Consider the following 27,343-nt stretch of genomic DNA (forward strand, 5'->3'; position numbering starts at 1 on the left):
GTAGATTGGACACGTGGAACAAATAGCAAAATTCTACTGAGTATCCATTAGATAGAAGTATCATGTTAAAAATTTCACCTGTGAGACATATAAAAACATAAATAACTACTGCAAACTAAAACAGTATGATGTCTGCATAATCTTGAGATTTTTTTAGATGCCTACTAAAATGCAATGGGACATACAAAAATTCTGCAATACTCTGAAGATTACCCTAAATCCAAAACTTTAAAAAGATTACAGGAGGTAGCCATCTTGGTGTGCCTGTTGGAGAGACAGGTAGATGAGTGGCATTGGAGTACATGATGTGAAATTCACACAGAATCAAAAGTTAAAAAAGAAAGAAAGAAACCCTAAGCAAGATAGAAAGAAACCCTAAACAAGATACGGCCTACATTGTTATGTTGTTTTTAGAGTTTTTGTTGGTTTCGGTGTGTATTTAAGTTTAGAATAGAGGATTGGGTCTTACTACATTTGTTATCCAGGTGGCTTTGAAATTGCAGTTTTAAGAAATTGTCTTACCTACAATCTATCTTTATTATTTTCTAAATAATAAACCAATTGGATACTCTTCTAGATGTCTGAAAGTGCCTAGAAATTTGTCCCTGGCAGGTGTCCTTTAAGCAATGACAGACAGGTGTGGAAATAGACTCTTAGCTGCCTTTCTTAAAAGTGGATTGTAGCCTGAATGGCCTTCAGAGCCCTCCTAGGGAATGAACCCACAGTATCTGTTCAGCAAAGAGCGAGCATAGCTGGAGGAAATTGCCAGCTTTAGGGAGGACTACTCAAGGGAGGTTGGCCATAGGTTGGCATTTAAGGATGTGGAAAATTTAAAGCAAAGAAGTGAGGTTAAATTATTGCCAAAATTTATTTAATATTCATAAACAGCCTACTATTGTTTGCTGTAAAGTTTTGTCTATTTGCCTTGTGAGAGCTAATCCTCATAGTTACCTCTGGTTTTTTGTTTAATTACTTTTCTTGTGAAGTTATTAGCTTCTTTTCAGTGTGTATGTCTTTTTATTTACAAATGTTTAAAGTATGAAGATAACTCACAAGACCCTTAAATTATTACAAAGCACCAAAGTTTTACCTCTTTTAAGTCCTGTGGCACGTATAATATAATTTGTGTCCTTATTTGTGGTGCCACAGCCCTAATATTACGGTAATCCCAAGAGTTTCCAGTGTCTTGAAACTCTGAAACCTGTCTGACCTAATTTGCAATTGAGATATTTTTCTTCTGAGATCTTAGACCTTCCCTCGCTCTTGTATATACCTATGTTGGATGATTTAGTATGTCAACTTGACACAAGCTAAAATATTCAGAGCACAAAGACTCAGCTGAAGCAATGCCTCCTTGAGATCCAGCTGTAAGACATTTTCTCATGTAGTGATCAATGGTGAAGGGCCCCAGTCCACGGGGGATGGTGCCATTCCTGCGCAGTTGACTGAGTTCTATAAGAGAGCAGGCTGAACATGGGAAATAAACCAGTAAGCAGCACTCCTTCATGGCCTCTGCATCAGCTCCTGCCTCCAGGATCTTGCCCTGTTTGAGTTCTTTGTCTGACTTCCTTCATTGATGAACAACAATACTGAATTGTAAGCCAAACAAACCCTTTTCCACCCAACTTGACTTTGCTCATGGTGTTTCATTGCCACAAAAAAAAACCCTGACTAAGACAACACCTCTTCTACCCTTTCATAGTTTAGAGCCACCCATGGGAACTTTGTCTTGGACATGGTAATGTAATCACCTGTAGAACTCTAACACCCTTATCTTAGACACACAACTCAAAGTCAAATATTGAAAGACTATGTAGAAAGAAACAACTTAGGTAATGCTAAGGAGTTTTCCTTCAGTGTGAAATGCCTAGACACATAAGCAACTCTGTGACTCTATTTTTCCCCCACACACTTCTGATCTAAAGAAGTCACAATCACCCCTTGGCAATGATTCGAAGGGAGGTCATAAACAAAGTATAGGATGTAAATGAAGCCAGCTTGTTGTTCATTTACCGGCTGGCCAGACCCGAATAATCACACAGAAACTATGTTAATTACAACACTGTTCAGCCCATAGCTTAGGCGCATTCCTAGCTAGCTCTTATATCATAAATTAATCCATTTCTATTAATCTGTGTATCACTACAAAGCTGTGGCCTACTGGTAAGTTCCAGCGTCTTTATCCTTCAGCAGCTACATGACGTCTCCCTGACTTTGCCTTCTTTCTCCCCAGAATTTAGTTTAGTTTTTACTACCTAACTCTGTCCTGCCCTGACATAGGCCAAAACAGCTTCTTTATTAATCAATGGTAATAAAACATATTTACAGCATACAGAGAGGAATATCACAACAATAGAATAGGGTATTCCAGTACCAGGACTGGCTAGACGATCTTGGATCTGGTCTTTTCTCTTTGAGTAATGAAGGGACATGAATGAGGAAACAGTATTTAGGGGCTCCAAATTTCCCATTATTTGGTTGAAAAAGGTAAGACTGAGGAGATTAGATTTGATAGACATCTCTTAAAAGCCAGAGCATCTGTTCTTACAGAAGTATAGTCCACAAATTATAAATGGGCGTTCTTCAAAGGGCATATTAATCCAATCAAGCAGAGCTAGTTTCTGAAGAACTGAGTGACTTTATTATGTATATATTTTAGAATAATATCAGAAGCATTTCCTCCAGCCAAACAATGGGCAATATTTCCACCATTTAACCCAGTATAATCTGTGTGCTTGGTGTGTTCACTTAAAATTATACAGTTGCTTTGTCCCTCTTGAAAAGCTGTCACCACATCAGTGACTTAAAGTTGCAAATATAGCAATAACTAGAAGTTCCACAAAGGTATTTTACTATATATTTATTAAGAATCTATTTTGCTTTTTAATACTTTCTTTTGAAGCTAAGATTTGGGCAGATATTGTCTAACTCATTTTATGCCATAGTAAAAAGTCATATTCCTACTTCTGAGAGTAAAAACTGTGCTGAAGAGAAAAGGAATATTGTGAGCAGGAGGAGCATTTCTGAATCGCGGCATTTGCATCACCAAAAATCAGCTCTTATAGCAATCAGCCAAAAATAAGTTCTGCAAGTAAACCAAAGGCTTTGAATAGCCCATAATGTTAGGTCATAAAAAGCAGATGGTACCACAACAACACTGAGCTATGGGCAGTGTTCACTGCCCTCTCTCAATATATTTCTCTCCAACTCAGAGTTTCTAGAGTCTTAAGCCATCTCTGACATCTCAATGCATCACAGCACAGGTTCCCTTTAAATACCATCTGACCCTTGTTTGTTTTCTGAGACACGGTCTGGTTGTATAGCTAAGATTGGTCACAGGCTCAGAATCATTCTCTGGCAGCCTCTAGGGTGCTGGCATCATAGCTGTAATTTACATGCCTGGCTGTCACTTCTTCACTTTGGACATCTATTGTTTTGTGGCAATTTTTTGGTTGGACATTTTGTTTGTTTCCTTTTCTACTTTCAGCTCTTGGTTAGTTTATGATGCTAAAGATGAAATTTATGATGTTGTACATTGCAAGTGAACCTTGTTCAAAGAACTATAGCACACCATGACCATTTAGTGTCCCCACACACAAAGTTTTTTTTAAAAGAATACAAGATATAATTAAGGAATGCTTGTCTGCTTCCCTGTTGACTCTCCATGGGAAGCCTTTCCTTTCTGAAAAGTGGATGGGAGGATGGGAAGGAAGGGTGAGGCAAGAGGAGGAGAGGGAGTGGGAACTAAGATAGTTATGCAACTGCAGTTTTAAAAATCTGAATGAAAAATCTAAAATAGAAAAGAATGCTGTCTGGCATTTCAACTTTGACTTTATAAACATTGAACTTCAGTATGGAGGATCTGCTCCTCATTTTTCTCTGTGCCCGCTCCTCCCAGTTCTACTCTTGTTTCTTCCCCATCTCATATTTTACATACAAACTTGACCTCTAGATCATGAAAACATCAATAGAGCTGAGGACCAATATGAAATCAATATTGAGAGGAGCATCCTCTATTTCCTTGAACTTTTCTTTGCAATAGTTGTCATTTTTTAGCATAAGCAAAAACCACCCAAAGATATATTTAAAATGCAGAAATCAGAGCCATATACAATGTACAGAGCTGATTTGAGATCATGAATAACTCTTGAAGATTCAGACATCTGTAACTAATTTATTTAGAGGCTTTGAATTATAATCTGAGATATCCAAACATATATGTGCACCCTAGACATGAGCTTGTTTATTCTGTAGTTTAGAATTTGTTAATAAAAGAGCAAAGAGGAAATCTCCCTAAGCAAGAGCTCTGCTTGTTTAGAATAAAAACTTTAAAAGGAAAATTGCCTTCGGTTGTTCAAAAGTATCTTTTCTTACAGATACATATTAAACAACATTTGGGCTAAATCTTCTTTTAAAGCAATGCGAGTAGAAATGTGCACTTCTGCAAAGATCCTGCGATTATTCTGGAAACTTTATTCCATGATGGTTTTGTCTCAGGAGAAATTAAGTAATTTCATAACATTCCCTGGATATCATTTATAAAAAGGTGAGTCAAGAAACAGGCGTTACAGCTGGAAAGATAGGCTTGTTCCCTTCCATGCAAATTCCCAGTATGTAAAGCTATGAACTCCATGTAGGCTTCCTGGCTCACACAGATTTATACCATCTATTTCTTTTTGCTGGGAAAACAGGCATAGATGATCTAAGCTGTGTGTTGCCAGCTGTACCACAAACCACACACGTGGAAAGCAAGTAGAGAAGATGCCAGAGTTTCAGTGGCTCCAACTTGCACATGTCCCAGCACCTGGCTATTGGAAGCCACTCGACAAATATTTGCATGTCTGTGCTCTGAGTCCAGCTACAATGCATGCTAACATTCCATCTCCAGATGGCTCTTATTACCACCTAATTATTTTAAGCCCTGATTTTATTTCAAACAATTTACCATTGTCAAGGGTCACCTCTTTGTACACTATTGCTGAGATCAAGTATTTTTGGTCCTAGGTCTGAATACAAGAGTTTATAAGTGGCCTTCTTAGAATGATTGATAGATAACTCAGCAAAATCCAATATCAAATTGTAATATAACTATAGGTAATATAATAATATTATTGTTAATTTTTTAATCTCAATTTTCCTTAATAAACAAGCTTAAAAACACCAAACCCCCCTCATTCATTCACTCAATGACTCATATTGATTCATACTTCTGGTATTTGTGGAGACTTGTTAAGTGTCTAAATTGTATGAAAAATCTACTAGTTTGCACCTTATTGGAGGAGGAGAAAATTCAGAAGTTTAGAGAAATTGCATGCAAAAATACTATATGTATTAAATGTTTGAGGCTGAAGAAAGTTCTGAGGTTTTTTATCTCCTTTATATTGCTTGGGTGTGTAAGTCCAGTCTAAAAACTCATCATAAGTTTTTGGAGAAAGGAGGTAAGTCTGAATATAAGATTGCTTATAATCCACTGTTAGAGGTCCTTTGCTTGTATTCATGCTTTAGTTAATTTACCAGAGTCACACAGAGGCAATTACCAAATGCCATTCTATAACAATGTTGGCTTTGCCAAATTCAGGCACCTTTGTTAGATTTGATAGATAAACTAACTCAAATCATACATGTAGCATGTCTGTATAATACATGCAATGGTTGTTTGTGTTTCTTTTTTAATATAAATTCTATAAAGGCTTCAAAGGAATTCAGTGATTCAGTACTGAACAAAGCAATATCATATGTACTCAGGTATATTTAAATATGAATGGAAAGGGCAGGGAGAGGAGTGGGTTTACGTGTGTGTACGGGTTTTTTTTTTCTATGCATGCTCCAGGTTGTTAGTAATTGCTTCAGATTTAGAAAGCTCCGTTTATACTCCAAGCTACTTATTCCAAGACTACTTTATTCATAATTTAACTGATAAGTATAACACCTCATATAACAGTCACCCAACCATATTCTCAAGTCGTCACTAACACTGTCCTATAGTGTTCATAAGAGATTTTAGCTTCACCGTGCTTCACCATGAAAAACAATGCATGTTTCAAAAGTAACTTTATCAGCCTCTCACCCACAGTGAGATTAACACTGAACATATGTGGTTGTGGAGTTCGGTAAAAGTCATTTGTCCCAGAACATGGCATCTACTCACGTTTATCCTGCTCTGCTTCAATGCCCTCGCTTTCTGTGTCGCTTGGCACGAGCCATGGCTGATGCACAACCTGCAACTGCTTTAAAGACTCATCCTGCCAGAGAAAAGACGATTTCAGATTAGAGTCTAGGCTGCTACGACAGACACCAATGCAGCTGAACACCTTGGTTTGCACAATCTGCATGTTCCAAAGCTCTAAGACTTACTTCCCAGCCGAAACATACTCTAAACTTAAATCCTTTTCATGTCATATATATGAATCTCTTGACTCTAAAGTCATTTTACTTTAAATCTTCTTTAGTAAGATTTAGGGAATAGGAATTACAGAGGAGACCCCCACATCGATGACCCTTCTAAATTAATGTTTTATATAAATCTTGACCCTCATCCTTAGAAATATCATCACGAAATGCACAAGGTCAAATTGGATAAGAAGAGCCTTTAATAGCATTAAGACTTTAATTTCTTTAACAAGAATGGCAATTAGGATGGTTGGTACTTTGTCCCCCTTGATTACACGCTCAGTATTTGCTCACTACCTTCTCTCCCTTGCCACTGCCTTACTTGCTTGGTCTCAAACTCCTAGTTGAAGGGATTCCACTATGTAAGTTTCCCAAGGAGCCAGGACTACAGATACATACAACTCCACTCAACTTCAATTCTGTGTTTCAGTTGAAATAGCTCTCATATACTTCTTTACTCTACTCTTTCCCTTCTGGCAGTGACTACACATAACCCATCATTCTCATTCTGATGTAGTAATTGGTATCTATGAAATTCTAAGGACCAGCTTTCATACACTTCCTAGATAGCCTCATCGGTCTTTCCTGGGTGAGATTCGAAAGAAGTTGTATGATGTTATCATTTCCTTGCTTACGTTTTTTTTTGGTGTGGCTATAGCATTGCTTCATGGAGAAAAATCTAATTCGAGCTCCTTCCCACCTCTATGTCTCCAGCTGTAATTGTCTGCTAGTTCTTCAATATTGTCATTCCTTTCATCTGACAAGATATTTCATACTGAGCTTCCTTGGCACTCTCTCCTAGATGACAACCCTCTTTCAGGGCTTAATCACTATCTAACCTGGGCACTTCCCCTAACCCTTCAAGACAAGTTACCCCTCAATTTCCTTCTGGCTTTAATGGATCATTGTAACAATTATTATATAGTAAGTATCCATTCATATTTTCCTGTCCTAGTAATAATAACATGACTCCTTAAAGGCACAGAGGCTTCTTGAACTGGACATTCCAAGAACCTATGACAAGTATCTGCCTCAAAATAGAGACTCATCAAGTAAGAAATTATGTAGGAGAAGGTAAAAAAGAGAGAGAGAGAAAGAAAGAAAGAACATTAGAAAGCAATGAATCAAAGAGGGTAAATTCATCACTAAAACACAGGAATAAAATTTTAAATCCAAATTTTTTTTACATATTTTAGTAAAAAAAATTTCTACTAAAATATAAAAATCAATAAAATCTGTCACAAATACACATATAGGAAGACTTTGTATAAGTCATGTACACACTCTGCTCTTAAACTTGAAAATGGCTCCACTCTGAGTTGTGTGGGGTGACTCTAATTTAACAGGTGGCACAGAAAAGGGGAGGAAAAGGCCCAAGTTCACAGTAGAGTAACTGGCAAAGACCATGGCAAGGCAAGCAGTCAAGGCAGTCAGCTGGTTACCTGGTTATACATACCTCCAATAACAAGCAATACAAATGGGATTTTTATCTCTACATTTCCTTTTCATAAATGTACTTTGTTTGTGTATTTATGGTTCTAACCAATAAAGCGAAAGACAGTGAGTCATGATATGAAATGTATATTTCTTCATGGGATCATGGAACAAAGCATATTTATTTTTGAGCTAAATTCTACTTCAAACCCCACATCATGGAAATCTAAACAATGTGTAGATTTCATTACTAATGACAGCAATGGGTAATTGTGAAAAATGTCCCATACCGTATCCCATAATAATGTGAGGTGTTAATATTAGCTGGACTCTGAGCAGGAGAAACGCAGGTACTCTTATGTCTTTGCAATGATTCTGTGACTCTAAAACCACAATAAAATTAAAACATAATTGAAGCAAAAGAAACATAATTTTTGGAAATGATTTTCACTAAAAAATAATGGCCTGATTTTGTGTGTGTGTGTGCGTGTGTGTGTGTTTGTGTGTGTGTGTGTGTGCCAGCAACACTTAAAAACAGTCTGTGAGTTGTACTGAAATGTAAATTCCTATCAAATGAGAGTGATTTCCACAATGAAATGTGTTTGCCCAGGGTGTAAGAAATTAGAACTTATATCCTGGCTGGTTCAATGCCCTCGTCTTCCCTCTTGTGTTAGTTTCTCTTCCTGTTGTTGTAAAAATATACCTCACCGAAGAAACCTAAGGAGAAATCATGGTAGTCGGGAAGCAGCAGAGCTACTGGGTCTATGATAGTCGTAGCCAGCAACAATGGGAGTTCATGTGGTGGTAGGCCAGGAAGCAAAGAGAGCAAGCTGCAGCTACCAATGGGGCTAGCCTTCAAAGCCCCCTTTACTGTCCAGCTTCCACACAACAGCCCCATGGCCTAATGACCACAGCTATTAAAAGGATAACCAGCTCCATACAAAACATTCCAAATACAAGTCTGTGGGCCTTTCAGTCTCCACCTGTGCCACCCCTCTTCAGAGAACATGGAGTGGGTAAAGGCATTGGCTTAGATGATGTCTGGAGCTTCACAATCTGGCCACATCTAGGCCCCAACTCTTTCAGAAAGGTGAGCAGGAAAGACTCTTGGGTGGGTTATTGAAGGGGAATCTAGCACAAAAAACTTAAATGAGCTTAAGATATGCAATTTACATGTAAACCAAAGCGTATTGTTAGGATTTAATTTAATTTTTAAATCCTTGTCAACCATGAGATTGGGCCTTGCAGAACTGCTCAAAGAAGCTATGAAAATATAAAAATATTGGGTTTATTTTGTTTAAAATTCTGTGCATGTGTGTGTATGCAGAAACAATTTCACTATGTCTTATGTAAAAAGAGGAAAAACCGCATTCTAAAAATTCCAAAAACAGAGCATGCAGTCTCCCATGTTTAAAGACAAAGCAAATGAAAGATGATTTTTGTTTACTAAGGAGAAATAAAAGGCCGGAGCTCCTCAATTAAAATAGAAAGTATAAAGTAACCAAGGAAAACAATGTTTATTAATTTAAAAAAGTTTCTTTGTTGTTCAGTTTCTTGTACCAAATATTAAAATCCATTCTTTTTTTTTAATTTAAAAGATTTTTTTTATTTTATATACCAACCACAGTTCTCCCTCCCTCCCCTCCTCCTGCTGCCCCCACCTTCCCCCACCCAACACCCCATTCACTCTTCAGAAAGGGTAAGGCCTCCCATGGGGAGTCAACAAAGCCTGGCATCTCAAGTTGAGGCAGGACCAAGCCCTTCGTGCCTCCCACCCCTCTGTATTAATGCTGAGCAAGTTATCACTTCATAGGGAATGGGCTCCAAAAAGCCAGTTCATGCACTGGGGATAAACCCTGGTTCCACTGCCAGTGGGATCACAGACTGCCTAAACCACAGAACTGTTACCTACATTCAGAGGGCCTAGTTCATTCCTATGCAGGTTCCCCAGCTATTATCAGTCCAGAATCAATTAGAGTCCACCAGCTTGGCTCAGCCATCTCTGTGAGTTTCCCCACCATAATCTTGACCTCTTTGCTCATAAAAATCCCTCTTCCCACTCTTCAACTGGATTCCATGCACTCAGCCCAGTGCTTAGCTATGAATCTCTGCATCTACTTCCATCAGTTGTTAGATGAAGGTTCTATGATGACAATTAGGGTGGTCCTCAATCTGATTATGGGGAAAGGCTTGCACAATTATATTACCAACAGTGCAAACTAGAAGCCAAGTTAAGGGAGGTAAGGGAGCAAAGGATGGATTTGGTTCCTTGGATGCCTATTGGCTATAAGCTGTATGTCAACAACAACCAGAACTTTGTTTATAAATGGAAAAAGTTTTTCTGGTCTTCTAGATATTGGTGTAGATTTTTCTGTTATAACTGCCAGTCAATGGTCTTCTAGATAGCCAAAACAGAGACTATTACACAGTTACAAGGGATTAGTCAAACTCAAAATCCTGAACAAAATAGTAATGTGCTTTCCTGGAGAGATGGAGAGGGTAATGAAGGAACTTTTCAATCATACATTGTACCTCATTTTTTGCAGGTAAAATCCATTCTTAAAAGAGAGAATGTGATTAATAGGTCAGTCTTGTTATTTTCCCCACCGTGGTTCAAGATATGAAGCAATATCATCAATTGGCTCCCTATCCTAATGCCTTGAACGTGTGACTGATCTTCATTTGTTGCAAGTGGTATAAAGTGGACATGGAGCAAGGCTCAGCAGTTTGGAAAAACTTCACACTGTTGACATAGCATCATGAACACTGGGCAAGTATTACTGTTAGATGCTCTTTAGCTCTCCCTGTGCTGGAGCTAGAAATAGAAGGTCCCAGTGTTGGCAAGAGTACCACATGTCTGAAGCTCACCCATCAGTCTGCCTATAATTGTTTGTGATGGGGTCAAGAAGTTAAAATCCTGAACATTTTTTTCAAAACCAAGAGCTGATGTTATTGTTAATGTTATTCAAAAATTTTCTGCAGGATATTAAGCTACATCTCAGGGTAGCACAACTGTTTTCAGATTCCCAAGAGCAAGCTCTTGGGGCTGCATGTCATAGGAATGCCATTCATCCTTTTTCTAAAGGATGCCATAAGGACAGCAAATACCCAGGGACTAGGAGTGGTGGGAACAAGGGGCAGGAATCTCATGGAGAACAGCCACTAGTCCTGAATCAAGAGATCCTTCTATCTGCTGGCAGAGCAAGAACTTTATATTCTCCAAATGCTGTTAATCTGACCAGAGAAGTGCAGTATATTGGGGAGGGGGAGTGTCCTTTGTTAAAAGCAACACTTTAATTCTGAATTAACTATTTCTTTTCCTTTGAGTACAAACATACAAATAATGTACTGATAATGTTTCCTTTTTTTGTTATCAGACAAGCTTCTTTGGTTTCATTTGAATTCTCAAGTCATGGACTCCGTCTAAAACAATGGTCCATAAATCACGGAGTACATAAGGCTAGTGAGTAAGTTAGCTCAGTGGATAAAGGCATTTGCCAGAAAGTCTGACCATCTGTGTTTTATCCCTAGGACTTACATGATGGAAAGAAAGAAATGAAAGTTGTCGTCTGACTTCTACACACATGCCAACACCCACACATGAAATAAATAAATGCAATAATTTTAAGGTATGATGTACATAAAATAAAATTAGTCTGCCCCAGATATATTTCATAAATGATTTCAAGTGGCAAAGAATTAATTATGTACTTCTACTAAAGTAAAATTTCCTCCAAGTTATTTTTAAAGGTAAGTTAACAAAGCTAATAATACTAACTTTAACTCATATGATTAGTCTGAAATCATTAATTTCTTTTTTTGTAAATAGTGCTGCAGTAGCCCAATTATTTGAGAACTGCAAGAAACAATGAAAAAAAGAAGCAATTAACTAAATCTGTGAGCTATATTTTTTAATGAATAGGTTCTGAGAAAAAAAGAAAAAAAAATCATAACAAAATTATAGAAAATATGATAAATTGTTTAAAAAAGAGAAAGAACAAAATGAATTTAAACTCTTTCAGAATTTAGTCTGTTTTGTGTGCTTTTCTGTGTTGAGCATCAGGAAAACATGCCACTGCCCTGTGCAATGTTTGCTGCTTGATGACTTCTTCCCCCAGGGAAAGGAATGAAAGATTATTGTAGTCCATGGAAAATTAGTCATTTCCCCAGCATTCCCTTCTACTCTCTTGATTCTGTGGATGCCTGAGTCCTTTGACATCAGCAATTTCACACTATACATGCTATAGAAAATAGCAAAACCACAAATGCTTCTTCTCTATGCAGATGCAAACTGCCTCCTTTGCAAATGCAATCAACTGTTAGCCTATGGAAATGGGTTTTATTTTGCTACTTTTCATCTATTTATAATGCCATTTTAACATTCCTTATTTGTCCTTTTAGGTGAATGAATTCTCCTTTGAGGAGTCGTAACATCTAACCTGCTCCCTCATTAAATGATTTGTTTTATAACTTTCGCTTGCATTCCTCTGTGTGTGGGGGGGGGGGGGCGCGCGTGCGTGCGCGCGCATACACACGTTCATGGGCACATGTATGCAGAGAGCACACAAGTGTAAGGAAAGAGGGGAAGGACAACCTCATGTGCCACCCACTATCTTTCTGAAACAAGGTCTCTCTCTGACCTGAACTTCACTAAGTAGGCTAAGCTGGTCCATGGCATCAAGCTTGTCACTGACTCCCCAGGTAGGCGGCCACAAACTTCCTCTACCACATTTAGCTGTTTGGCTTTTTAACATGGATTCAGGGATAGAACTGTCCTTGTACTTACAAGGCAAACAGTTCACTGACTGAGCTATCACCCCAGTCCTGACTTCACCTTGTATTTCTATGAGAGCTGTGAATATAAGCTTTTAAAAATTGTCATTGAAAAATGTTCAAATATCAATGGTCAAATAGGATTTTGTTTGGCAAACCATAATGCAAATGTCTAGTTCCCTAAAGGGAATAAACAATGGTAGTCATGATAGTTAATATGATTTTCCGAAGTCCGTACATCTGAAGAACACAATGTATATTACTCACTTTCTAAAAATAAGTGTGCCTTCTACATCAGAAATATAGCTGGAAGCTCATTTACATCCTAGGTCACAGAAGCAAGCCCGAGTGGGTGCAAGAGGAGACTCAGAGTTGTGTTGCACGGAAATCAGTCCATCTCCCGTTCAGATGGCGCGTTTGGCAAGCCAAGCCCAAGAGCCAGAAAAGTCTCCATGCTTCCAGTGTTGTATTTCCTTCCTGGCACCCTTAGAGAGAGCAAAGCTGCCACTTGTCACCCTGAGTGAGTTCACGCTGCCTGTGCTGTTGCTATTCTGTCATCTGGCCATCACCACCTTCGTGCAGTCGTGATTGCTTTCTAAAGTTTCAGACGCTGTATCTGGAGTGACTTGAATCTGTAGTTCTCTGCAGCTTCCTAAGGGTTTAGGCTGCTCGCTGTCTGTGTCTACACATGTCCTCCATCGGTCGCTAGGGCACTTCAAGGTGTTACATTGTGCTTATTCCACATTGTTCCTCGAGGTAGCGTGATGTTTTAAGTATGTTAGTGTCTTTATAAAATGTTTAAGAACATTTAAATTTGATCAATTGTTTTTTTAATTCACTTTATTGGGTAAGCCTGAGTCTTATGATGGCAAATGATAAAGTGTTTGTATTTTGAAATTATTTATACATTGAGTTGTCAGGTGACTTGTGTGAAAATGTGTAATTTCTTAAATTTAAGTTTCAGAGCTCTTTTGGAGATTGGAAAAGCGGACTCATAAGGTATCTTATTTTCTTTATTTGCTCAAATATCCAAATGCTAGCTAAACCTAATGGTATATATTTTTTAATTCCCGCACTTGGGAGACGGGGGAAGGCTTATTTTTGTGAGTTCAAGGCCAACCTAGTCTACATGGTGAGTTACAGGACAGCCAGGGCTGCACAAAGAGACCCTATCTCAATTCTTTCCCCCTACCCAAAGAAAAAAACTGAATGCCAGAATAAAATAATATGTTAGAAATACCCTACGTAGAATAAGATTAGGCTTATTATTATATAGACTATTATTATATAGAATAATTTTAGGCTTAATTTTAAGGGAGATTATGTTGCTTCCACTTTTCTATTTAGATCTCAACACAATTGCTTAATGTCATGTGGTTACAGCTCATGACTATATTTAGGCAAGTAAGCAAATAAATAAATTAAAAAAAAAAAACAATCCCACCAAGAGGAAACAAAACAAAAGAACAGAGACTTTCATCTGTTGAGCTGCTCAAAGTTTAAGAAGAAATGTTAACTATATTAAGATATCAGCAGCATGGTCTACTTGCATTTTAGCATGTGCTAAATAAACGCAAACGTTTGCAAGCTCAGTTTTTATTCCACTGCTTTTAATATTCACAAATACTGTTGGTTTTTTTGTTGTCATTGGTTTCTTTGTTTTGTTTTTTTGCTGCTTCTACAACCTAAAGAGAAAAAGTAAATAAAAATATAAGCAAGAAAAGAAAAAGAAAGTAAATGCCATTTGATGTGTCACATTGTAAACAAGCTTCCAGTGGAGAAGTTGAGTGTATATTTCCCCAACAAAATGCATAAAAGTTTGAAAAAAACCATTCTAAAGTCATAAGTCACTAATAAAGACTATACATTTTAACTGTTATCATAATTATTCATTTGTGAATATCTAACACCTAAACATCAACCTATATAAAATGAAAATCCCATGCAATAATAAACCATAGTGATAGACAGGTAACATTTACACTGAATGACGCACACATACTTGAAAACACACTCGGACAGTCAGTAATGAATCCCAAAAACTAAAAAAAAAAATTATATTTCCAATAAACAAGCAAAGCATGACTGAGAACAGATGAGTACACAACACTCAACGCATTAATAAATATTTCCTCTTTTTATAGAATATAGAACGGGGGAAGGGTCCCCACAAAGCATGATTTCAGTCTCTAGAAATCATGCCGTAAAGAACTAGATAGAGACCTGCTTTCCATAGCTTAGGGTATTTATAAACCCATGAAGACCTTAGCAAGCTTAGAGAGAAGACTAAGTACTTGGTTCTGAGTGAATTCTAAGATTCCAGCTGGTGTTGATGTGATCGTGCTTGAGCAGTAAGCCTTGCAAAGCACTTCTAATGAGAAGGCACAAATAACAAAACTCCTCCTAACAAGCCTATTCTTGGTATATACCCATAGCCCACACAAACCTCCATAATCTCCTTTTACCACCTGAGACTGGAGCAAGAGGCATCCCCAGCCTGTCTGTGAAGCCTATGGTTCAGCCCTACCAACAAATAGTGAGGCTGGGGTCAAGAGCTTCCATGACTACAAATTCCAAAATGGGTTCTCTTTTCGTGGGCCTCTGGGAAATATATTTTCTTCCCTGTGTGTAACATCAGTTGTTCAAATATATTCTGAATCAAACTCAGTAAATTAAAAGTTAGTGTTCCAATCCTACTGTTTTTTGCCCATTTATTTTGCTGCTTGTGAACCTCTACATCTTTCTAGCTATTTCTTTCCTACCAATCATTCCTCCTCCCCATGCTTTTTGAAAAGCTTCAATTATCTCTGGATAGACAAGCAGATCTATAAAGAATGTGCATTCCACATTCCTCTCCTAGTGATATTTGGAAACAAGTGAGAATTTCAGTACCCATGCACCATCCTGATAAGAACCACATAGTGTGCTCAGATCTGAGGTCTTTCGAATAGACTCTTGAATTAGAAAGACATGCGGAACAGGTAGTTTCCTGTTGAGAAGTAGCATTCGGTCCAAGTATTAGGTTCTATCACTGAACTACCTTCGCTCTCTGCAGAGACAGGGCTTTCTTAATGAGTGTCAGGTCTCGGGGGCTCTGCAAACATTCTGAGGGGTTCCAAATGCCTGTCAGTCAGAGCAAAGCTCTGACACAGTACACTCTTCAGTACCTTTACAAAGAAACCCAAGAATTTAAGGCATTTTCCAAGAATGTGCCTTACGTTTTGATAGGTACAGTAAATAGCACCATGACAGACATTTGTCACATGAATGAGTGCGGACCTATTATAAGATTGTGTCTTTCTTTTTTTCTTTCTTCTGTTTTGTCCATTTCCAGTACAAAACATATGCTTCTCATTTACAAGGATGTCAATAAATGTTTGTGAATGGAAACATATGGCAGTACTAGGCTCGTGGACTTTCTCCTTCATTGTTGGGATAGAAAGTATCACTCTATCAATGAGGAACAAAAGCAATTTTGATAACAGTATTTATTGTACATTTCTAAACATGACCAGTGAACAGGATATGGACGGAAAAAGCCCAGGTGAGTGTTTCATCTCACATGATAGACAGATGGCATGTTATATTTGTGAGGTCCTCCTAAAACTCACTTCTTCCATGTAGGATTTCAAAGAGTGTCCTCCACTGGAGTCTTCTCCCTAGAGGAAAATAGAGGTTAGAAACATCAGAAAGAGACAGGAAGAACAATACACCATTGTAGAGGACAATGAGATCTGCCTTGGCTGTGCCAATGATGTCTGTGACAACCCCAGATTCTCTGGGGAAGATAGCATTCCTTTCCAAACAAAGACACATCTTATAAGCACATTTCAGTTCAAATAAACAACTAGTCAGTGAAGCTTATTTTAATATTATAAGAGAATATTAAGCATGTTTATCAAGTTTTTCATTATTCACTTGCTATGTTCTTAAAATTAGATGAAGCCACTAATTCCATGTGATAGAAATTTCCATGAAGCTCTAACATCTGGACCTAAGGCCATTCTATGGAAAGAGAACAAATGACTGGTTATTTATCTTTCCCTTTAGTCCTCCAGCTGGAGTGGCCTGTGCTTAGTGAAGTCTCTTCACTTGTGTCTTTTGCTAATTTATGACTGAACACTAGTAACCAGAGAGCCTGAGATCATTCAAATGTAAAGCATCAAATTAAAATATTCTAAACTATCAGTCAAGCTGTTGGTTTGGATAAATTATATTTCTAGACTGCAGAGCATGGGCACTCTAAAAATTTGGAAGTAAATTCTGTGATGAGTTGATAAAGTCTAGGACATCATATTTTTAAAGATGGGAAAATAACTGCAAATGAGCCTTAAAATGGTTGTCACAGATTTTTTTTTTGACTTTTCAAGGTTCCTCATATATGTTATCTCATTGGACTGTTGTGGTTTGCATGTTTGTTTGCTTGTTTCTTAGTACAGTTTAAGTACAAAACATCCTCAGGCCAATTTGACATGTTGAGAAATTGAATGATAACCTTTGCTGGAGAGGTTGTGGGGTAAAGGGTACACTCATGCATTGCTGGTGGGAATGCACACTTGTGCAACCCTTTGGAAAGCAGTGTGGCGGTTTCTCAGGAAATTCGGGATCAACATACCCCAGGACCCAGCAATTCCACTCTTGGGAATTTACCCAAGAGATGCCCAATCATACTACAAAAGCATTTGTTCAACTATGTTCATAGCAGCATTATTTGTAATAGCCAGAACCTGGAAACAACCTAGATGCCCTTCAGTGGAAGAATGGATGAAGAAAGTGTGGAATATATACATATTAGAGTACTACTCGGCAGTAAAAAACAATGACATCTTGAATTTTGCATGCAAATGGATGGAAATAGAAAACACCATCCTGAGTGAGGTAACCCAGACCCAAAAAGATGAACATGGGATGTACTCACTCATAATCGGTTTCTAGCCATAAATAAAGGACATCGAGCCTATAATTCGTGATCCTTGAGAAGACAATAAGAAGGTGAAACCAAAGAAAAACATATAGTTATCCTCCTGGATAATCGAAGTAGACAAGTTTGCCGGGCAAAAATTGGGAACTTGGGTGTGGGCTAGGTTGGGGGCAAGGGGAGATGGGGAGAGAAAAGCGTGAAGGGGAGGATGGGGAGAGCTTGGGGGACTAGGATGCTTGGGATATAGGAAGGGTAGATATGGGAGCAGGGAAGCATATATCCTAATTAACGGAGCCATTTTAGGATTATTAAGAGACTTGACCCTAGAGGGATTCCCAGGTATCCAGGGAGATGCCCCCAGCTAATTCCGTGGGTAGCTGAGGAGAGGGAGGTGGAAAAGGCCAGATCCTATAGCCATACCGATGAATATCTTGCATATCACCATAGAATCTTCACCTGGCGATGGATGGAGATAGAGACAGAACCCCACATTGGAGCACCGGACTGAGCTCCCAAAGTCCTGACGAGGAGTAGAAAGAGGGAGAACATGAGAAAGAAAGTCAGGACCGTGAGGGAACCTTCATCTGGCGATGGATGGAGATAGAGACAGAGCCACACATTGGTGTACCGGACTGAGCTCCCAAGGTCCAAATGAGGAGCAGAAGGAGGGAAAAGATGAGCAAGTCTGAACTGCGAGGAGTGTTCCCATCCACTGAGATGGTGGCGTTGATCTATTTGGAGCTTACCAAGCCCAGCTAGACTGGGACTGAAAAAGCATGGGATAAAACCGGACTCCCTGAACATGGCAGACAATGAGGGCTGCTGAGAAGCCAAGGACAATGACACTGAATTTGGATCCTACTACGCATACTGGCTTTGGCGGGGGGGGGGGGGGGGGGGGGGGCGGGGGCTGGCCTGTTTGGATGCTCACCTTCCTGGACCTGGATGGAGTGGGGAGGAACTTGGACTTCCCACGGGCTTACTGCTCTCTGGACAGGAGAGGGAGGGGGAGTGGAGGGTGGAGGGGGTAAATGGGAGGCGGGGAGGAGGTGGAAATTTTTAATAAAAATAAAAAAAGAGGAAGAAAGGGCCCTGAAGGAGAGGAAGGGCAGGTATACCGAAACTATGCCTTTAAAACAAAAGAAGAGAAGATATTTCCTGAAGCATGGTTTCACTTATCTTGACTTTCTAATATAATCACGGTTGAGGCAAGAAATGTGTTAAATCTGGATGAGAAAATGCATTGCAAACACAGAGAATGATGTAGGTGTGTCTTCTATCTGATGATTTCATTGGATAATTAATAAAGAAACTGCCTGGCCCATCTGATAGACCGGCCCTTAGGTGGGTGGAGTAGACAGAACAGGAAGAAGGAAGTGAGGTAGATGGCTCAGTCAGATGCCACGCCTCTCTTAAGTTAGGCAGACCGCCGTGCCTCTCCTCAGAGAGAAGCCAGACGAGATGAAGCTCCAGCCCAAGATGGACGTATGCTAGAAGCTAAACGGTAAGGCACCACTTCATGGTGCTACACAGATTATTAGATATGGGTTAGTCAAGATGTGAATAAGAGCTGAAAATAATGGGCCAGGCAGTGTTTAAAAGAATACAATTTGTGTGTTATTATTTCGGGGCATAAGCTAGCCGGCGATCAGGAGCAGGGCGGCAGGAAGCTGGCCCGCAGCCCCTCACTACAGAATGGCGCCCACGTGGATAACTGAATCCACAGAAAGCTTGAGAAAGCTTGGGAAAGAATAGAGTAAAGCATGGCTTCTTGGTAGCAGCAATTTCTCGGGTCTGAACATGTGTTTTTCGGTTGTCAGCAGTAGCAGGAAAAAAGTTGTGCTGTTTTAAAATGCTGGCGTTCTGGTCTGTACTGCCAGGACAAACTCTCTTTCAAGCAGGCGGTCCTGACTATGGAGCTTCTGATTGTTGTTTAACACTGTTGCAGCTTGCTTGCTGGCAGGGACCTTGAACCGCCAAAGAGTTGTGGTACCTCTGCCATGAGGCTGGAAAGCTAGGGAGTGGGCTGGATCTAGCCGCCAAAGTCAGGGCTTTAGTCCTACTGGTATTGTTTGGTAAAGTAAAGACTCATGTAGTCAGAAAGAGAGATATACAGTAAAAGAAAAATTCAAAGTCGAAGAAAATGGAAGTAGTTTGTTGTGGTATACACCTTTAATCCCAACACTTGGGAGGCAGAAGTGGATTGACCTCTGTGAGTTCAAGGTGTGGTAGCAGACACCTTTAATCCCAGCACTTGGGAAGCAGAGACGTGGATCTCTGTGAGTTCAAGGACAGCCTGGTCTAAAGAGTTATTCCAGGACAAAGATATGCAGAGAACGTGTCTCAAAAAATAAAAGTAAAAATAAACGAAATAGAGGTTAAAATAAAGCCGCACAAAGATGGAAAATACACAGAGAATCTTGATACTGTATGCTATTATGCTCTTTTTGAATTGTTTGAATGCTGAGGAAGGAGCAACAGCTGCTAAAAGATATTTGTTTACAAATGCTGCTGAACTAATCCAAGAAAGATATCTTGAAAATACCTTGACTTTAGAATTTGGATCTAAGGATATGATACTTTGGAAAAGAGATTCTTCTTTTATTTTTACAGAAAATGAGACCCGTTGGATTGCTTATATCCCAATATGGTATGATAGACCACGTCCTCCTGAAAGGTTGCAGTGAACACCTTCAGAAAATTACTTCACCCAACTGATGACTGAGATGAACCTGGCACACGTTACACCATGAAGATCTGATTAACAGCGCCCCCATTCAGCAGGAAGCAGTTTGGAGAGAAATAACTGCGCCCATGTTCCCAAATATTGTTTATAAATGTTCTTTTACATTTAAAGGGGGATATGATATAGATATGAATAATTTACATTTATATGGATTTTGCTTTAGTGATTTAAATTTAAGGTCAATTTTGTTTTATGTATATGTATTTCTGATACTGATTAAGGTATTGTGATTGTGTAGTTCATTTTAAAAATGTAATGTATATAGGTTGTTAATGGATAGTCAATAATAGTAAAGCTTATAGTCATGTTAGTTAGATTTTCTAGATATATAGAGATATATTTTAGTTAGATAGGCATTGCTAATATCCTTCAAAGACTACAGAATATTCCACTTAAATGTTTTAATAACTTAGGACTTTTCATGACAATGAGACATGTCTGCTCCTGGCAGCACCAATCTACTTCAAGAGGAAGATGGGCATCGAAGAGGCTCCTTATGGAGTTTGATAGCCATTTGGGCAAGAAACTGCTCTTGCCTGGACTATTGCATAAACTGGACACAGAGAACCCTCAGAGAGAGGACTGCTGAACTTGCCTAGAGGTGAGATGATCTCTTTGGGTTCCTGATTCATGAAAGAGTCTGCGAGACATTCTGCAGGACACAGCAGATAGTGACTGAACTGTCTTTGAAATTTCCTGCTTCATGGGAAACTCTGCTGGATACTGTGGGCCTATAGGCCGAAGATAGATGCCCCAACAATACAAAAGAACTTTGGGTGACTGTCCAGGCAGCGAGATGTCTCTATCATTTCTAGAGTTATATGGAAATTGCATAGTTCTTATTTACTTAGGTAATATTGTGTTCTTCTGGAGTATTTGATGGAGCTGAAGAATAGATAGATAGTTATAGTTGTTTTCCTTTGTTATGATAAAAGATAAAGTAGATATAAATATTGTAACTGTAATTTTTGCATGATAACTGTTTTGTTATATGTAATTTTACTATGTTAAAGTGAAAGCTTTTCTTTTTTGTTTAAACAGAAAAAGGGGAAATGATGTAGGTGTGTCTTCTATCTGATGATTTCATTGGATAATTAATAAAGAAACTGCCTGGCCCATCTGATAGACCGGCCCTTAGGTGGGTGGAGTAGACAGAACAGGAAGAAGGAAGTGAGGTAGATGGCTCAGTCAGATGCCACGCCTCTCTTAAGTTAGGCAGACCGCCGTGCCTCTCCTCAGAGAGAAGCCAGACGAGATGAAGCTCCAGCCCAAGATGGACGTATGCTAGAAGCTAAACGGTAAGGCACCACTTCATGGTGCTACACAGATTATTAGATATGGGTTAGTCAAGATGTGAATAAGAGCTGAAAATAATGGGCCAGGCAGTGTTTAAAAGAATACAATTTGTGTGTTATTATTTCGGGGCATAAGCTAGCCGGCGATCAGGAGCAGGGCGGCAGGAAGCTGGCCCGCAGCCCCTCACTACAAGAGAAAGTTGAAGGGGCGGCTAGGTTGGTCTTTGCCACTGTCTTTGATTTTTTACAATAAAAAAATCCTCAGTAATAAGTAATACTCTAGTATTTACCTTTTTAATTCTATTTGCATTTTAACTCTCATATACATCTCTTGCCTCACTCAATAAGTGCATTTTATTCATCTCTTACTAATTATTAGACAAAATACAGATTGGCTCTCTCACTGGGGCCATTTACATCAGTGCATGTTGAAGGTCTCTCTGGTACTAATTTCCTTCAAAGAAAGTTTCATGACCTACTTCACTGACATCTTCTTGTTTCTCACCTATTCAAATAAAATTAAGTAAGAATGCTAGCACAGAGCACCCTCTTAAGAAGTTCCTGAGTTATTTGTCACTCACAGAAGAAGAGGAAGGCAATGGGATTGGCCACGGTCTTCCTAAACCCAAGCAGAACATAAAATGTCATCATTGCTTATTCCAGTTTAGTATCAAGCACTTAATGGGAGTCACAGACAGTTGTAGGTGTCAGGCTAAATGGTTGAACAAAACTTACCTCCTTTATCAAAAGTTTACCATGGGAGAATAGACAGACACCGGGATTAGGATCAAGAACAGAAGTTCTTTGACACATGTAATGTCAAGCTGCCACAGGAAAAAGCTAAGAAGAAAAAACACCGTGGCTTTCACTCCTTCACTAGCAGCTACTGAGCAAGCGGAAGCGCTGGGAACTGCTGCTGTCACTGCCCTGTGCCATGAGGGCGCGAGGCAGAGTCATGCCTGAGATTGCTTTCCAACCTAGTCTTGAAGACTTAATCAATTACCTTATTAACGAAGCTGGATGAGGAGACGGCCTGAGAAATAAGGAAAAATCTTGTTTAAAATGCAACAGAACAAACCTAAGAAAAAATAATAAGGACAAGAAGAAGCACCAAGGGAGGGTCCCAGGCTCTGTAGTGTGTATGTGTGCTGTCAGACAGCTACTGGCTGTGTGTAGGCTATTAACGTCCTAGGACAAGTTTGCCTTGTAGAGATGGGGCCAGGTTGATATTCTGCTCTCCAACTGCTTCGTCAGACAGGGAGAGTGCACCATTTTCACAGGAGGTGGGACGACTGAAATACGCTTTTTAAATTAGCAAACCCTGGGGCAGCAGCTACTAATGTTCAAGGCCAACACCATGTTGTGTGTTCTGACTAGTGGGAAGGTCTGCACCTAGGGCGCATTGGCCAGCTCAAGGGGTGGTGAAGTCCCACTGGTACATTTAATAAGTTGAACTTGGTTGTTTTTATGCTTCCATATTTGAACAGATGCTGCTTCTGGCTAAGTTTCTCCTAGGGTTCTTTCATATCATATGTGAAAGTTATATCTAGAAAATGTGCTCATAATTCTAGATGTCATCTCATACCACCTTTTCCCACAGATGACACCTGCATCCCCTAGAGAAGATACCCGAACAGACAAAAACAAGAAATGAAACAAACACACAAACCAAAAACAGTGGTGATCTCAGGACACAGAAAGATTCATTCTGATTTTAATGGTTACTAGTGCAGCAAGATGTCTGTTCTGGGTAGGAAGAACTTTAGGCATGATCAAATTGCCTTTACGAATGCACAAAACAGCCGGGCGGTGGTGGCGCACGCCTTTAATCCCAGCACTTGGGAGGCAGAAGCAGGTGGATCTTTGTGAGTTCGAGGCCAGCCTGGTCTACAAGAGCTAGTTCCAGGACAGGCACCAAAGCTACAGAGAAACCCTGTCTCAAAAAAAAAAAAAAAAAGCACAAAAACAAAACAGGTACTGGAGAGATCGATAACTCACAGTGGTTAAGAGTACTTGTACTCTCACGGAGGACTTGGGACCAATCCCCAGGATGCACAAGTTACCACGTGAAACTCTAGTCACGGGGCATCTGGTACCCCTCTTCTCTTCTCTGCTGTGGCATCACATGCTCATATGTACACGCAGGCAGAACCTTTGCATGTGTGTGTGTGATAAAAACAAATTGAAAGTTTTAAGGAGGGCAGCACACAATCAACATCTGAGCAAATGACCGATTTCTAAATTCAGATAAAAATAATTTACACTTCTCTTCCAAGATTTGGATGTTATGTTCAGGAGTTCATTTAATAAAAATGAAAATGAATGGTGATAATTATGAGAATAATGGCTATTATTAAGAATGTTCAATTTTGAGTGATTTAAAATATTCCATTGTTCCTATTTTCTCAAAAGTGACTACTCAAGGAAGGGAAAGCACTTTAATGCTTCGATTTTCTTCAATGCCAATTAAAACGAAAGTGGGTGGGCAAAGCTATAAATAAGAGGCTCCATATTTGGGGGCATGATGACCTTGGTGACCTTCACGGATGATTGTTAGATCAGGGAATGGGCAGCATGGGGAGGTCGGATGCATTTTTACAGCTATTTTCTTTGGATTGAAACATTTCCCCCAAGGGAGGAGGGAACAGCATAAGTCTCCAGTTGAAATTTAAAAAAATTAAAAAAATTAAGAAAGAGGCCTTTTTAAACAGTCAGAATTTTAGGTAAAGTAGGGAACATTAAAAACAGGCAACGAAGATCATGTAGGTGGAGAATGGAGAACTTGAAGCAAGGAACTAAACAAATAAAACCAAAGGGAAGATAGGAAAAAGCAGTCATGTCTCAGGCAAACTGTCCTGTCCATTTTAGCAGGCACACTGGACCAGGGACAGAGGCGTTTACAGCGAAGGGTGCAAAGAAATACCTGACCCCCTAAGGGTGACAAAGGTCAGCTAAAGAGCCCACAGGTGTGTGCATTGGAAAGAAAGCTATGTGCTAAAAGGCTCATACTTGTCTATGATGAGATTGGGGTTATGTGCAGGATCTCGGCTGCTGAGGCACAGTTATCTGGTAAAAGCCAAGTTCTTATCCTCTGTGGTTTTCTCTCAGTGTTGACTAATTAAGACAACTATGTGATCCAAGTGACTTTTCTGTATATATACATAATTTCACAACAAAAGAAATGCATTTCTCGTATCAAACTATATTTTTAAGTACATGTAAATTTATTCCTGATGTCAAGCTATATTTTGTAGGCAGAATTGAGAGACCCAAGTGCAACCCTTACAGCATTAGAATGAGATATCGTCAAGCTCTGCTTATTAGCGGTATTGTTTCTGTGATTGTGTCCCCAATTCTTCAGTCTATCGAAAGCAGTAAATGTCAGTCATATTTCCAGAAGAGTGAAGAACATTCTCAGAGTTCTAATTTAATCTTGTGCTAACCTAATTATAACACTGACCTCATAAAAACCAGTTGGCAGTTTGAATTTTTACTGTTTGAAATCATTAAGCCTTTAAATTCTCTTTCGTTAGGCTTTTAAAAAAATCAATAGATGTCACTTTGAAATCTGCAAAGTATCTGGATAAACTCTCTGAGGTCAGTAAAATCTGAATGTGAACCTCATCATTCAAACCAAACACACAATGTATTCTTTTCAAATCACATTAATCTATACCTTGCAAAAGGACCAAACGGCAATGTGGCTAGTTTCCTCAACTAAGACTCAAATGTTGATACATGAGGTGCAAAATCTCTTAAAACACCAAGGGCTCCTGTCTCTAGTGTTCTCAAATGTGTTGTTCTCACTTTCAATTGTGGTTGATATTTCAGGTACATAATCTCATCAGGCATTTCTCTGAACTTAAAGCATAATTTTCTATAAACATCTACATAGAAACCTACTTTTGTATTTGCTATTTTAATGTCTATTTCTGATTTCTCTTTGCATTTAACAGCAAAAAGATCAATTTCATACTTTAGATATACCTGCATTACTTAATATCTGTTGTCATCATTATAGGAAGCATGTTGTCAGACAGACATGAGGCTGGAGAAGGAGCAGAAAGTTCTACATCAGGATTAGCAGACAACAAGAAGAGTTAGTGATATTGGGCCTGACTTTAGCATTTAAAACCCCAGTGACACACTTTCTCCAATATGGCCACATCTATTCCAACAAGGCCACATCTCGTAATGCCACTCCCCAAGCATTCAAATATATGAGTCTATGAGGACCATTCTCAGGTTTCTGTAATACAACAAAGTCTTAAAAGTCTTAGTTTAAGGATAAATGGAAGGTTGACTAATGTTAAATAAAGAGACAATTAATAAAATGAGGAATTTCAGACTGGAAAGAAACAAATGATCAGAAGCAAGAAATAACAGTGCCTGAATCAGGATGCAAAAGCATTCTCAGTAATACTGTCTCCGATCACAGAGACATTTTTGCTTACAAATCTCTCAGTTCTCTAGTGACAGACAACACCCCACAGGCTCTGGCAGACAGTCACACTTTTGCCTCTCCATCTACTTTCCTGTGCCTATGACCTTTCGTCTTTCCTCAAGCTGCTTGCAGATATTGTGTGCCTCTCACCCAATATCACCCAATATATTTCATTCTCTTTAAGTCTTAGGTCTGTCATCGTTTGTTTTGGGAGGAGACCAAGGACCCCATACATTTGTGTTGCCACCCTTTCACACTTGGCCCTGCTACATGTTTCACGGCTCTCTTGCCCCTCTCACCTTTATGACTTATTGTTAGAAATTTTTCTCATTTGCTGTGTTGGAATTTTTGATGATTAAAATATAAATTGTTGATACATCTAATTTGTCATTTAGGGTCTGGGTTATTTCTTAGTAAATACTCAGAAAAATTATTTATAATATCATGAGGCCCATTTATCTGTGAATTTCTTAATTTCATTTTGTTTTTATAGCTGAGTAGTATTCTTCTAAAGTAGACTCTACTACTCCTAAGATCAGACCTCGACAATTATGAAGCCTAGGACAAAATATTAAGCAAGGGCCACATTGCTAAGACTTGTTTTATGAAGTGTGCCCTAACAGTCAGAGTCAGGCAAACTTAGACAGGCAGCTTCAGGTTTGGAATTACTGGAATATTTGAAATTGAAATTCTGAACCATTCTGTAGAATAGCTAGAGCAGTTAGATGGTGTGGGACCATGGTCTGTATTCTGCCAATTATATTTTAACTAAACACTTATTGGCCGGTAGCCAGGCAGGAAGTATAGGCGGGACAACCAGACAGGAAGTAGAGGCGGGTCAATGAGAACAAGAGAATTCTGGGAAGAGGGAAGCTTCCTCTGCAATCCTGTCTAGATACAGAAGAAGCAAGACGTGAGTATGCAGCTGAAAATGGTACTGAGCCATGTGGCTAACACAGATAAAAATAATGGGCCAATGTAAGTTATAAGAGTTAATAAGAAGCCTGAGCTAATTGGCCAATCAGTTTGTAGATCTCTGTGTGATTTCTTTGGGACTTAATGACTGCGGGAACCAGGCGGGACAGAAACCCCAACAACAATTAGAATTGCTTACTCCACTCCTCATCCTTGCGCCTTTTCTCAATGCTCTACACTGCACCCCAAAGCAGTGACTGTGCCTGCCTGCCTGACCCAAAGCTACTTCATAGACTCCAGCAGCTGCTTTTTCACTTATTAGGTCTAGAGTTTAGTTGTAGGAGTTATGAACTAAGGACTGTCCTCCAAAGAAAGCTTGGGGTCATTTGGGCAAGGACCCTAAGATCTTGGTACCTAGCACATAC

The 27,343-nt window shown here is 39.2% G+C and overlaps 1 protein-coding gene across 4 annotated transcripts in view; it reads right to left on the minus strand.

Annotated features, from left to right (window-relative positions):
• C11H8orf34 (chromosome 11 C8orf34 homolog) overlaps positions 1-27,343 on the minus strand; it is a 365,888-nt gene that overhangs the window by 14,770 nt on the left and 323,775 nt on the right. For 2 of the 4 annotated variants that reach the window (XM_038347781.1, XM_038347780.1), the window contains exons 11-12: positions 16,209-16,256; positions 6,149-6,242 (exon numbers count right to left, since the gene is read on the minus strand). In XM_038347781.1, coding sequence (XP_038203709.1) covers positions 6,149-6,242; positions 16,209-16,256 — 142 coding nt within the window. The remainder of the gene's footprint in view (positions 1-6,148; positions 6,243-16,208; positions 16,257-27,343) is intronic. The other 2 variants (XM_038347783.1, XM_038347782.1) reach the window with 1 other exon arrangement.

This window comes from Arvicola amphibius, chromosome 11 (genome assembly GCF_903992535.2).
Source record: "Arvicola amphibius chromosome 11, mArvAmp1.2, whole genome shotgun sequence".
Taxonomy (NCBI): Eukaryota; Metazoa; Chordata; class Mammalia; order Rodentia; family Cricetidae; genus Arvicola; species Arvicola amphibius.